Source organism: Leptosomus discolor, chromosome Z (assembly GCF_034619465.1).
Source record: "Leptosomus discolor isolate bLepDis1 chromosome Z, bLepDis1.hap2, whole genome shotgun sequence".
In the NCBI taxonomy this organism is placed as follows: domain Eukaryota; kingdom Metazoa; phylum Chordata; class Aves; order Leptosomiformes; family Leptosomidae; genus Leptosomus; species Leptosomus discolor.
Window position 1 is genome coordinate 69,033,869 of NC_141419.1, and position 12,511 is coordinate 69,046,379.

The 12,511-nt window shown below is 45.5% G+C and overlaps 1 protein-coding gene across 1 annotated transcript; it reads left to right on the top strand.

Annotated features, from left to right (window-relative positions):
- Nucleotides 1-1,116: 1,116 nt before the first annotated feature.
- CD180 (CD180 molecule) lies at nt 1,117-6,561 on the top strand. Its single transcript, XM_009955799.2, has 3 exons — nt 1,117-1,206; nt 4,012-4,178; nt 4,836-6,561. The coding sequence occupies exons 1-3, from the start codon at nt 1,117-1,119 to the stop codon at nt 6,559-6,561; spliced, it is 1,983 nt and encodes a 660-aa protein (XP_009954101.2).
- Nucleotides 6,562-12,511: the final 5,950 nt, after the last annotated feature.

Genomic DNA, 12,511 nt, shown 5'->3' on the forward strand with positions numbered 1-12,511 from the left:
TTCACACAGTATTTCAGAGCTGAAGCCACTGATTTTGTGCGTGTCCTTGGCTCCAGAGAAGCCCAGATGCCTCCATCTTCCTGAGTGTCACGCTTGATGCTCTCCAGATGCCATCTTGGTTGCTTGAAGCTTTGCTGGTCGAGTCACCGGGGCTGGATAGGCTCTGCAGTTCAGCTCAGCCAGCCTCTCCCCACCATGATGGCATGTGTTTGCCAAGCCTAGCATGTTTTCATCATGCCTTTCATCACACCAGGTGGTGAAAAAGAGTGTCACTTAAGCCTGCTGAAAACGAAGTTGTCAAGCTAATAACTCAGGCATTTAAGAAAGGATAAAAAAAAAAGGCAGGCTGAGTTGTCTGGCTAGAGCCAGCGCACAGCACCATCCCAGGCAACACCCCTGTCTCGCTGGTGTGGGATCCCCTCCTGCCTGCACCTGCAACACACATGCCCATCTTAGAGGTGGTTATAAGTATTGTCCCTCTCCAGGAAACTGATCAGCACATGTAATCTAAATATCAGAGGAAAAGAGCTCATTTTCAGATTGAAAAACTGCTTTTCAATTTTACAGTTGCTACTGAGAGAAGCACATTTCAGCATCACGACCCTTTTGCAGCAATGAAGGCACAGATCTTATGCCTGTATTTCAGTAGTTTTACAAGTTTTTGTCTTTCATAAGTCATGTATCAAATTTTGTTCAACCCAAACTTCCCATTGCACTGAACTCCCCGTTGGTAGGATGCTGCAGTCTCATCTGCCCTTTTCTTGATCTACATCCTATTTCACACTGAACTACCCTGTACTTAGTGGAGCCATTTCACTCTACGCAGGCATAATGACCAATTTCCCCCAGTTTCCATTTTTTAAAAATCTGTTCCGCCCCAGAAAAGTATCAGTGCACAGTAATTTGACTATATTTAAAGCAGGGAAGTTCCGCTTTCACTCCAAAACTGCTGTTTTGCTCACACTGAGCCTGGGAGGTTCAGTAGGCATTTATTTTCCTTATGACCTGCTTTCTAGCCAACTCACCCAGTTTTTCTGACCTTTGCTGCTGAGTTTCGCCTTCATCAAGGGAAGATAGCACAAGATCATCCATTTTAGCAGCCCACCTCTCTCCGTAATGGCCTGTGATTTATACCTTTTCATTTTCACAGTGCTCGCTTGCATTACCTGTGAGGCACCCAGTGCTGCAGAGACAACGTGCATGGAGGTGAGTGACAGCCGCCGGTCCCTCTCAAGATGCAGGAGCTGCACGCAGCCTCTGGTGAATACTTGCCTGCTGATGTCCAACTGTTTTCAGAAACCAAGGGTGTTCTCTCAGGGGAATCTGAAGGCAATATATTGGAGAAATAAGGCAGGTGTCTTGAGATGTGCTCAGGAACATCAGTCACTGTCCCTCCTCCTCCTCGCACCCATGCATCTGTGCACCCTCATGCTCTCTCCTACTGCTGCCAGAGACTTTGGGAGCCCACCAAACCAGCACTGTGCTTCATCTCCCAGAGAGCTTGAAGGACAATAAAGTTTCACAGGGGTGTTGAGCAGATATCAAAGCTAGACAGAGTACAGCTATAAGGATTTTGCCTCTTGTGCTGCACTTTCCATACAGGAATTTGGACACAGTGGTGGGATGACGGTGTCTCTATTTGCCATTTGGTCATTGTGCAATAACACCAAAGAATAGTAAGAACATACCAGGGTTTTTCCAGGGGCAGGAGAAAATGCTGACTGATTAGATTTTTCTTTTCTATTCTTAAGTTGGAGACAAGAAAAAAAAAAAAAAGACAAGCATTTTGATTCAAGGAAGAAGCGACACGGAAACCCAGCCTTACGCAGCACACATTTGGGCCCAATAGCAAATTCCTCAATGAATTTAATGTACAAATCCCTGAGCACTCAGAGATGCACAGTGGAAAGCCCCAGGGGATGGTTGCTCCTCAGCTTTCTGTGAGAGCCACTCCATACCCTGAAGCGCACAGAGACAGCTCGCTTCCTGTTTTGTTTGAATGGTAAAACATAGGCACTGTTCTCATCTATAGTGGCAGCTAAATATTTTTTATCTGTCTAAACCATATGCCACAGCAGTCCTGTCCACGGGATCTCCTTTGCTTATCAGTATTGAAAGCACCAGCTTTCTAAGCCTGTATTTTGCCATTTCTATATAGTTACCACCACTGTACCATTTCAGTGCTTCTAGGCTGGACGCGGGTCCCCATGCTACGGCCACATGTTGTCACAGCAGGTACTGGGCTGGCTTTCTGCCCTCTAAGATCACGCCAAGCGCCTGTACATGGGGGGCTCAGCTGCGGGCAGCACTGTCTCATCCCTCCCTGCCAGTGCCAGCCCCGGTGCCATCTGCCCGGTGCTGAGCTACAGAAGGGACCCAGCACACTGTAGGAGGAGTGGGACAGTGGAGGAGCCACACTCCCCACCCACATGGGGCATTTTGTTACAACAGTCCCTTTCCACTTCCTTCCAGCTCCACCATACCACTGCCAGGGTCTCTCTGTCCCTGTCCACTGGGCTGTGCTGCCTGCAGCAGCATGAGGCCACGGCACTTCCCCAGCGCTACCCGGCACCCTCCACTTACAGGATTCGTGCTTAAAGGAAAGGAAGACGTTCAGCATATCCAGCTAGTGGCTTGCAACAACTACTGATCTTCTTCCCCCTCCAGCGAGGATACTGAGTGCCATCAGTGCCCACCTGCCTCTCCCAAGGCACAGATGGACAGAGACATGGTTTGGTCCCAGACACTGATGGTCCCACATGAACAGAAAGACCCAAACCCTGTGCACCTTTCTCTAGGGTCCACGCACGTGCACCTCAACAAAACCCGGCAGGTCAAGTGATCCCACTCACAGGGCACACACCTGCACTGTCCCCTGCTCATCACGGGCTCCAGGCTCCAGTGCATTTCTCTCTGGACAACCCACTGCCACCTGTACTTGCTTTCTCCAGCTAATAGAATAGCTTTGAATCTAATTAAAACAGATTAGCCAATTGTGCAATACTCATGTTTACTTCGCCTCGAGCAGAATGTCTCTGAGCTTCCTGGCAGGATATTGCCAAATCTGCAGTTCCCATGTGGCCCCAGGGATGCCGTCTCTCCCAGGCTGGCCCTGTGACCATCCAGGACAGGCTGTCCCCGTGCCCTTCGGGAGCAGGGCTGGGTGAGGAGCAGGCTGATGCTGTGCTGGCTGTGCCCGCACTCCCCATTGTGACTTGGCAGTTGGGACGAGCGTGACGCTCTGAGCATCTCCACCCCTTGGAGCAGCGCAGCAGGCTATTTCGAGGCAGTGCTTCCCTGCGTGCCATAGTCCCAGGCTCTGGTTGACTTTCATGCAGTCACCAGGCAAGAGCACGTCAGGCATATTTAATTAATTTCCCTAGTATCCATAGTGTAGACTTTTCTATGTAATAGATTGATTTTCTCTCAGTTAAGCTGGAAAGCCTTCACAGAAATTTTAAAGGCTCAGCGTATCACATATGATCTTTGTCTAGCCTGAGCTAAACCTTCCCAGCATCCTCTCACAGCAGCATGTAACTGCAGTTCAGATCCAATTGATTTCAACACGTTCCTTCTAGAAATATTCCCAGACCTGCTCTTTTTTACTTCCTCTCTGCAAGGTTTTCTTAAGGCTTCTCTTAGTAAGCTTTGTTATAAGACTCGTGAAATTCAGAGTTTATAACTACCTTGTGGGGATTCTTTCTTAGGGATTAATAATTAATCCAGAAGAGTAAACAACCCTCATATGTGCTTTGATAAGAAAGTACTACAGATGAGACACACTCCAAGTTAGTACAAGAAAGTTTCAAGTAATTCGTTTGAAAAAATGCACTCTACAAAACCCCAGGGTTGTGCATTGCAAGCCTGAGCTGAGGCTTCCTAGGGTTCTGGCTGTGCATTTTTAAATAATTCAAAATTCTGTGGTTTTGTTTGTTTGGTTTTTACTGCCATAGTTTCCAATTTACATTTACAGTACATACCTCTTGTCATTTCACTATGTATTTTTCACAGATTACAGCAAATAAAAGCTATAGTTGTGAAGGTTTAGGACTGCGGGAGATTCCTGAAAAACTACCAGTCACAACAGAAATCCTGGACTTCAGCTTCAACGTGCTCCCTTCCCTCAAGAATTCAACCTTTTCTGAGCTCAAGTCTCTTCTCTACTTAGACTTAACAAGGTACAGAAGGAGCATCCTTACTTCTGTACATCACATTGGTGAAACCCCCCTGCCCCTGCCAGAGCGATCTTCCTGTCTTCATGGGGAAACCACCAAGTAGCACTTGCAGACAGCTGGTGAAGTATTTTGCTAAGCAGAGATTGATTTGCTTGGGCATATCTAAGCTTCTCCTCCAACAACAATCATTTGCAGGGCAGTGGGTGAAATATGGATTTTCCAGATATTGTTGCTGCTAAGACAGCAGTGACAGCAAATTGCACTATAGTGATTTTTTTTTAATTCACTTTTTTATAAAGATATTGTTCTCTTAAACCTAAAGACAGGTTCTTCCTTGGAAATGCCCAGCTTTTTCTATAGAAAAAGAGATTTTAGTTTTATTAAGCTCGACACTAAAAACCTTATGTCTTCCTGACTTCCACAAATTCCTCCTCACACCCATCATTTCAGGGAGGGTTTTTCTTCTCACCAGGATGCTGTATTTAAATATGAACTTATAAGAACGAGGCAAGCATCACCAGAAAAGATAGACACTTTTATCCTGGTGAAGGCAACTGATAATGAGTTTTTACCAATACGAAGTGCAGTCTGGGTTATCATGCATACCGGAAGAGTTTTGTGAGACAGGCCGCTGATGCTGGTTTCTGTTGCTTTCTCAAGGTGCCAGATCAACTGGGTGTATGATGGTACCTTTCACAGCAACAGGCAGCTGAAGACAATCGTGCTGACTGGAAACCTGCTCATGTTTCTGTCTGACACAGCGTTCACTGGCCCGTGGTCCCTGAAACAGCTTGTCTTAACACAGACAGGAATAACTAGGATGTCCTTTATTCCGATGACAAACCTGGACAGCTTGGATACCCTCATCTTAGGCAGCAACCACATCTCTTCGCTGCAGCTTCCTCCCAACTTTCCCACTCGAAACCTCAAATACCTTGACTTTCAATTGAACAACATAAGAGCAATCACAGCAGAAGATGTCCATATTCTGCAGAAGACCAGCAATATAACTCTCATCTTTAAAGGCAATGACATTACGTACATCGAACCTGGAGCTTTCCAGTCCAGTTTCCACAGTTTGGATTTCGGGGGCTGTGCTGACATCCCTGGGGTGCTGTCAGGGATACAGAACTCCACAGTCCAGACCCTTTGGCTGGGAACATTTAATGGTGTGGAAAAGAAGCCCTATATAAGCCCGAATGTTTTACAAGGCCTCTGTAATATCTCTGTCAAGAATCTCTATCTGCAGCTACGGCACTTCAGAAACCTAAATGCCGACACGTTTCAGTGCTTGACCAGGCTCCAAAAGCTGGACCTCACTCAAACCCACATCAGTGCCCTGCCCCCCGACATCAGCGGCATGAGCTCACTAGTGGAGTTAGTTCTCAACGCCAACTCCTTTGAGCACCTCTGCAACATCAGCTCTGCTGCCTTCCCCTCCCTCACCCACCTCCACGTCAAGGGGAACTTGCAGGTCATGCAGCTGGGCGCCGGCTGTTTGGAGAAACTGGCAAAGCTTGAACATCTCGATTTAAGTAAGAGTCATATTGCAAGTTTTGACTGCTGTAATGAAGCACTGAGTGGTCTGAGCAGTCTTCGGTACCTGAATCTGAGCCACAACATACAGCTCCACTTTCAAGATGTGCTCATTAAGGATAGTCCTAACCTGGAGCTGCTGGACCTAGCTTTCACTCATCTCCATATCAACACTTCCCAGGGTCCTTTCCGAAATTTGCATCTCTTGCAAGTGCTGAATCTTTCCTCCTCCCACATTAATACTAGCATTCAGCATCTCTTTCAAGGCCTGGAAAACCTCATACTCTTGGATCTTAGTCAAAATAACTTTGAGTCAGGGATACTGCCAAATGACAAACTTTTCCAAGAGCTATCCAATTTAGAGGCTCTAATTTTATCATCCTGTGAACTGACAGCTATAGGCGACCAAGTATTTCACAGCCTCAAGAAGTTACGGCATGTTGATCTGAGCCACAACAAACTTACTGCATTCAGCACAGATGCGTTTTCAAACCTTGAGAGCATCTATCTCAATTTTGCCCACAACAGGATCCATATTATACCACATGACAAGCTAGCGTCCCTAGCTGGGCACTGTGTAATCAATTTAAGTTACAACCCTCTGGACTGCACCTGCTCCAATATTGGTTTAATCACCTGGTACAAGCAGAATCTGGATAAAATTGAAGACCCTGAAGGAACAAGATGCTCTGTACCCAAATTGCTTGCTGGGGCTCAGCTGGCCACTGTCTTGCTCTCCTGTGGGATCAACACAGCAGGAATCATTGCAGTTGTCCTGGCTATTTTGTCCTGTGGTACCATCTTCATTTGGGGTGCTCGGTATTTCAAGCAAAATTACCGGCAAATATAAGTTTTTGATGGAGATATAGAAAAGATGTTCAGCAATTGTATTAAGATGAAAGACAACTTACTGTTTTTGTGACCTGTATTTTCTTAACTTTTGTAATAAACTTGCCATTTTTATTATAACTTTTAGAAAAACAATTAAAAAATTTTGTCTGAAAACTGGAAAAAAAAAACACCTATGACCTGAGCCTTGAACATGAATAACTTATCTTACAGAGAAATCCCACTTCAACTCAGCGTTAGCCCTGGCATCCCAGCTACTACGGCTAATGCACCTGCAAAGGGAAGATCCAAGGGCCAAAAGCAAACATTGTTCTCTTCAACAAAAGAAAACCAAACCACCACCACCACCCCCCCCAAAAAAAAAAAACAACCCAGACCAACCAAACTCCCACTGTCTATAAACTGCCCTTGAAAAACAATGTTGTTTAAGAGGTAGCAGTAGTGTACGCTGCTCTGCTAAAAAGGAAAAAAAACCCCAACAAACCTTTCTGTGAAGAACAGGCATAATATTCATAGTGAGATAAGACCCACTCCTGCAGGACTGACAGAAACAACCTGTATCATCTCTCCAATTTCTTTAAAATATTTGTGACCCTTAGTATGTTCTGGCTTTTGAACCTCTGTCTGTCCATCTCTCTCCCTGGGGCAGGCCCTGCTCCTGTACTATTTACTAGACTCCATAGTAAGCAGGGTCCAGCAACAATTTCAGCTTTAAACATAAAACTTGTAGATTCAGCCAAGAATCTGTGGGTGCTTGGCACTACGCTTGCTTGCACAGGGCAAAAAACCAACGCCAACAGCCACAAGACTTTTCTGTACCAGCCTGGAGTGGACTGGTTCCTCCAGCAGCAGCCAGGAGAGAAAACTAGAGTCTGCAAAGGGGACAGCACAGTGGGGAGCAGCAACCTCTTCCCATGGACGCTCCTGGTGCCGACAGCTACTTCATATTGTTTCTGGCGTACGTCCCTGGAGTGAAGTCAGAGTCTCTTCACTGCAACAGGATAAGCAACAGCTAGGCAAGAAAACAGACAGACTTGTTCTTTTACCAAACAACCAAATCCCTTCTTCTGCCATCGCATGTGAATAAACCCAGTGGCACGACCAGAGTACATGCATTTGACCAAGGGTCTGACCGGAGCTCGCTGTGCCTACTCACTTGCCCTGTGGTTACCACAGCGTGATTTACGACACTGGTGCATTAATAACAGGCTAACCCTGACATACAGGCACAAACTTCTCAGAAGGTATGACCCTTCTGCTTCCACAGCGGAGGATGCATCACATGGAGTCTCGCCCTGCCCCAGCAAGGCTCCTCCGTGTGATAAGCCAGGAGCTGCGGTTGCTCACCGAGACATGGAAGGCAAAGCACACACACACATTCTGCTTCAGCTCCTGTCCCAAAGGTATTTCCTCAACATTTTCCTCCGTAGCATGCTGATTAACTAAGATTTTAAAGATCCCTGCTGGACTACAAAGTTTTTGTTCATTTTCGTGGATACTGCTGACAAGCATCCCTGCTTGGTCTTTCAAATAAGAAATACCTCTCTTATTGAAAAGCCTCTTTTACTGTTGTTAGCAGATCAGACTAACAGAACATGGATTCTTGCAGCTTTCAGATGTCTTCATGTCACACACGCTGCCTGCCTTAACCCACAACTTCTCCTCCTTCTGCCTTTATAGCCATGTGCTGCCCCCAAGGGCGATCAAGGAGAGACGTTTGATGTTTTTTCTCCAATTGGTTATAAACACTCCCAAATAGATTCAGGGTACCAAGACCTTGTCTCTCCTCACAACTCTCTGAATTGCTGATCTGTGTTCCCAATTTCTGCAGCCACTGACATGCTCTGCACAGACGCCCCCTCCTGACCTCATCAGCAGGCGCTCTGCTCCAACTGCCCCGCTGCAGAATGCCAAAGCTCCACAGGCTGCCAGTGTCAGAGGAGCCCTTGACAAGGAAAAGGTCTTGGTCTAAGGGAAAGGGTCCCCCTGGTCTAAGGGAAAGAAATGTCACCAAGCAAACCATGCTGCCCAAGGCAAGGACTCCCTGACTCGTCCTTGGGAGCAAGGCAGGGATGCTCCCAAAGTCAGTGCAGAGTTCAAGGCACATTTGCCCCTCCCTCTGCAAATCTGGCTGCTCAAATGAGGAACCTCCGATAATTGCATTACCTAACAACCCAGTATGAATGCCAGCGTGTGCACCATACAAGACAAACCTGCTTCTTCCACTGTTTCCCTCTTAAGTTGGTGTGTTCAGGAAAGTAACAGAAAAAATAACAAAGTTAAAAGGGAGCAGTTCATAGCTTGTGACAGGCACAAAAAAAAAATTGTTGCAAGAATCATGTAGTAACTGCTGGAGAATCACAAATATCAGCGACTTGAGAGGAAACCTGCATGTTGGGCTGATGCTTTTCGAGATGCCTCTTCGTTTGGAGAGACCACAGGATTTAAGCACCACCAGTTTCTGAAGTGCTACCCACTGTCATGGCATAGACTCATGCATAGACTTCAGTCGGTTAAAACTCAAAGACAGCTGAAAAGGCAAAATGGAGAACGTGTTCCTGTGCAATATATATTTGCACAGAGCATTAAGTACAGACTTCCTTGCAACCCATCCTTTTTCCTTTACACAACTTGGTTTTGATGACTGTATCTTCATCTGTTGTCATTTTCATTTCCTCTTTGATTCACTCCACAGTGTCATCTCTGCTTTCTTTGCCTGCAAAACGCCATCCTCAGGACACCACGGAAACAACACTGAAGGACTGCATCAACAAATTCTATCAAGAAAAGTAAATCTGCTGTCTCTTGCCACTTATATCCTTGCTAAGTTACCCCAGAAGACTAAATCTTTGGACTTAAAAGTTTTAAAATATAATTTTATATTTTCGTGTATTATAGCCATACCTAAATTTTCCTTCAGAATAATCAGTCCCTGTATTTAGGATTTGTGTGTCCCAGAACATATACTGTGTACCATTCAGTGTTGTTTCCATGGTGTCCTAGCTGGGGAGCTAGGACACAGAGAGAACAAGGGAATCACCCGAGCAGTGCCCAACAGTATTGAACTCACCACCATCCTGGCCCCTGGGCTACAGATGTCACTGAAGCCATAGTACACACAAAGCTGCGGAATAAAGTTTGTCATCAGTACAGAGTTACACAGAGAAAAAACTTGAGCAGATCTCAGCTAACAAGTGACACTTCAGAGACTGCTAAGCACTTACCTTTATTTCAACTGGACAAACTGAAACTCAGAGCCAAGTTCTTCCTTCCCCAACTGTGCTTAAACAAGATACTATCAGTTAGATGCAAGTTAAATTTTGAAAGAGGATTTCCTATTAACAGGATGGTTGAAGAGGCCAATTTCGAAATCTGTTGACTTAAAAAATATCCTAATGTCAATGATGTACCTTTTAAGAACTTTCTCTCATTCACTAGTCTTGTCTGTACCTGGAAAAAAAAGTCAGTGAGATACCTTCCCAACCACTCACTCATACCACACCTCTTCATCTGGCAAATACAACGGAAATTCTCCCCCAGCAGAAGACCTCCTTCTCCAGCAGGTCTCTCAGACATCCTCTTGCCCCTGTATCTAATTCACACCTGCATTTTGAAGGGCTTGCTGTGTGCTAGAACTTAGCTATGTTGTTACCGTCGTCTTACTCTGCAGCCTTCCCCACTCTTCCTGATGCTCTTTGCAGCTTGAACCATAACCTCTAGCACCCTGTCCTCAGTTCATTCCAATCCATCCTTGGCAGACCCCTGGGAGATTGAGCTGGTCAGTTATAACCAAGTACTGTACTATAGATAGTCAGGGGAAAGAAAAACGGTCACTAACCCAAGCCATGAACAGGGACATGCATCCATATACCTTCTAGTATCTTCCTGTGATCTATTCTTTCTGATCTGCCATCGGAACTACCATGCAAATCCAAGCTTGACATCCCTGTTAAATCTTGTAAACCCCTTAAAATAAAAATATGGGGTCTACGTGAGCATAGCAAACTGGGAGCTCTCAGTGCTGAAGAAGGGACCTCACATCTCCCTTCCAGACCGTGACAGCATTCCCATCCCAGGTGAGGTGCAGTCCCTTCCAACAGTAGAAGAGAGGGCGTCAGGCCATGCCAGATATAATAGCAGCAACCCTTCTCTCCCAACTTCTTCCTCAGTGCAACATGCCTTACACCACCCCTTTCCACTGGCCCTGACCACCACAGAGACTCACTCTGGGCACGCAGGTTTCCATGCCTCCCTAAGCAGATGTGACTGCTGCTGTCCACAGCCGAAGACAGCATAGCAGACAGAGCAGTCAGATCCAGAGTCAATCCTCAGCTCCAATCATTTCCTTTCCCTGAGCTGCCAGATCCTGCTCACCCCTCCTCGGCCCATCACACCCGCTGCCAGTGCACCAGTTTTGCAGACTATCTGCCTCCTGTCGGGTTGCAGCAAGTTGGAAAGGTTTGGGGTGACCTGCAGCTTCGCCTCACCTATTGGTTTCAAACAGAAAGCAAAGCAGCAGGAGTCTTCCTGTGAGACTGCTGCACATGGTTTCGTACAGAGGAAAAAACAGAGGAAACAGTGCAATAGTAAAATGTGAACAAAAGTATCTGCCCTCCCTGCCCCCCGCCAGGCACCTGTGCAGAGCTACCAGCAATGGAACAGTACAGATGCATGTATTTTAACAAAAGTTGCTTCTCTGCAAGAAGTGGAAGGATGAAAATCAGCGAATCAGTAGTCCCACTCTGTTGCTCCTCCTATCAAAAGGGTTTTTCTTCAAAGAGGCCACTGCATATTAAGATGCTCTGCTCCAACTCCCCTGTCTGGTTCACTGCATCTATTTTATCTTCTATTATGGGGAAAAAAAGAATAAAGCGAGATTTGCTGTCATTCAAGGGGTAGAGATTTCAAAACTGAAGAAAATCCACATGGTCCAGGAATTTGTTATGGCTGAAAATTTAGCATGAACAAACAATAGAGATTTGCTGTTTTGAAAAGGTACTCAAAACCACACTGACCTGTTGTAATGAACGATGATACATGTTTTGGAGGAAAGATTTAAACGCCATGTTACAGTCTACTGTTGTTAGCTACCAGTCATGATAAGTCATCCACCAGCACCTCATGCCTACCCACCACCAGCAAAGCAGTGGTTCCAGCCCCTGCCCGAGACAAGATACTCAGCTATGCAGACCCCCTCTGTTTCCAAACTAAACTGCATATCCTCATGCAAAATCCTGACCAGCATATGCCTTAAGGGGTGCACTGAGTTGGCCCCAGAGAAAAAACAACACACAATTGCCCACCTCTGAGTAGAGCAGAGCCGTGCCTTAAGTTAGAGGAACGAAAGCAGTTCAAAGAAAAACGCGAACAGCATTTCATGCTGAACTTTTATTTCCATGTTACGCAACTGCATAAGTATAAATAATCATGTTCAATATACAACAATTATGACATCCATAAGGAGTTTCTTAGAGAAAATAAGACTGCAACACTTTATTGCACAGACCCTAACAATTTTTTTTATTTTTTTTTTTTTTTAATCTAAGGAATCTACAGCAGGAAGTCTACAAAAGAACGCATCAGATCTACAATCACATAAAGACTGACCAAGTAGAACACAGGCAGGAGGATCTCTAACAGCTCACTGGTAAGGTAAACACCAACAAACAGGTACTAACTACATAAACACAAGCTTAAGCACTGCTACACTTTCCAAAATGCAAAGAACTTGCTTGTCAGAACTGATAACGAACTATACAAAATATACATAAAGATATACTGTAAACAAATAGCTAGATGTGCTTTAAAGGAAACAGGAGGACAGTTGAAAAAATGCAGAAGACTGTAAACTAGGAAATACCTCCCAGACAGAAATGTTATTTTGAAGTGCCTTAGCATTCATTGGTAGTAATTGCCAAAGCACAGATGAACTGTAAATGTCAAGACCATTT

What these genes read in the sequence shown, in the direction of transcription:
- CD180 (XM_009955799.2), top strand. Translation starts at nt 1,117, where the DNA reads ATGGCCTGTGATTTATACCTTTTCATTTTCACAGTGCTCGCTTGCATT. An exon ending in CAGAGACAACGTGCATGGAG is followed by an intron (nt 1,207 to 4,011) that starts GTGAGTGACAGC and finishes TATTTTTCACAG; the next exon opens with ATTACAGCAAATAAAAGCTA. An exon ending in CTCTACTTAGACTTAACAAG is followed by an intron (nt 4,179 to 4,835) that starts GTACAGAAGGAG and finishes TGCTTTCTCAAG; the next exon opens with GTGCCAGATCAACTGGGTGT.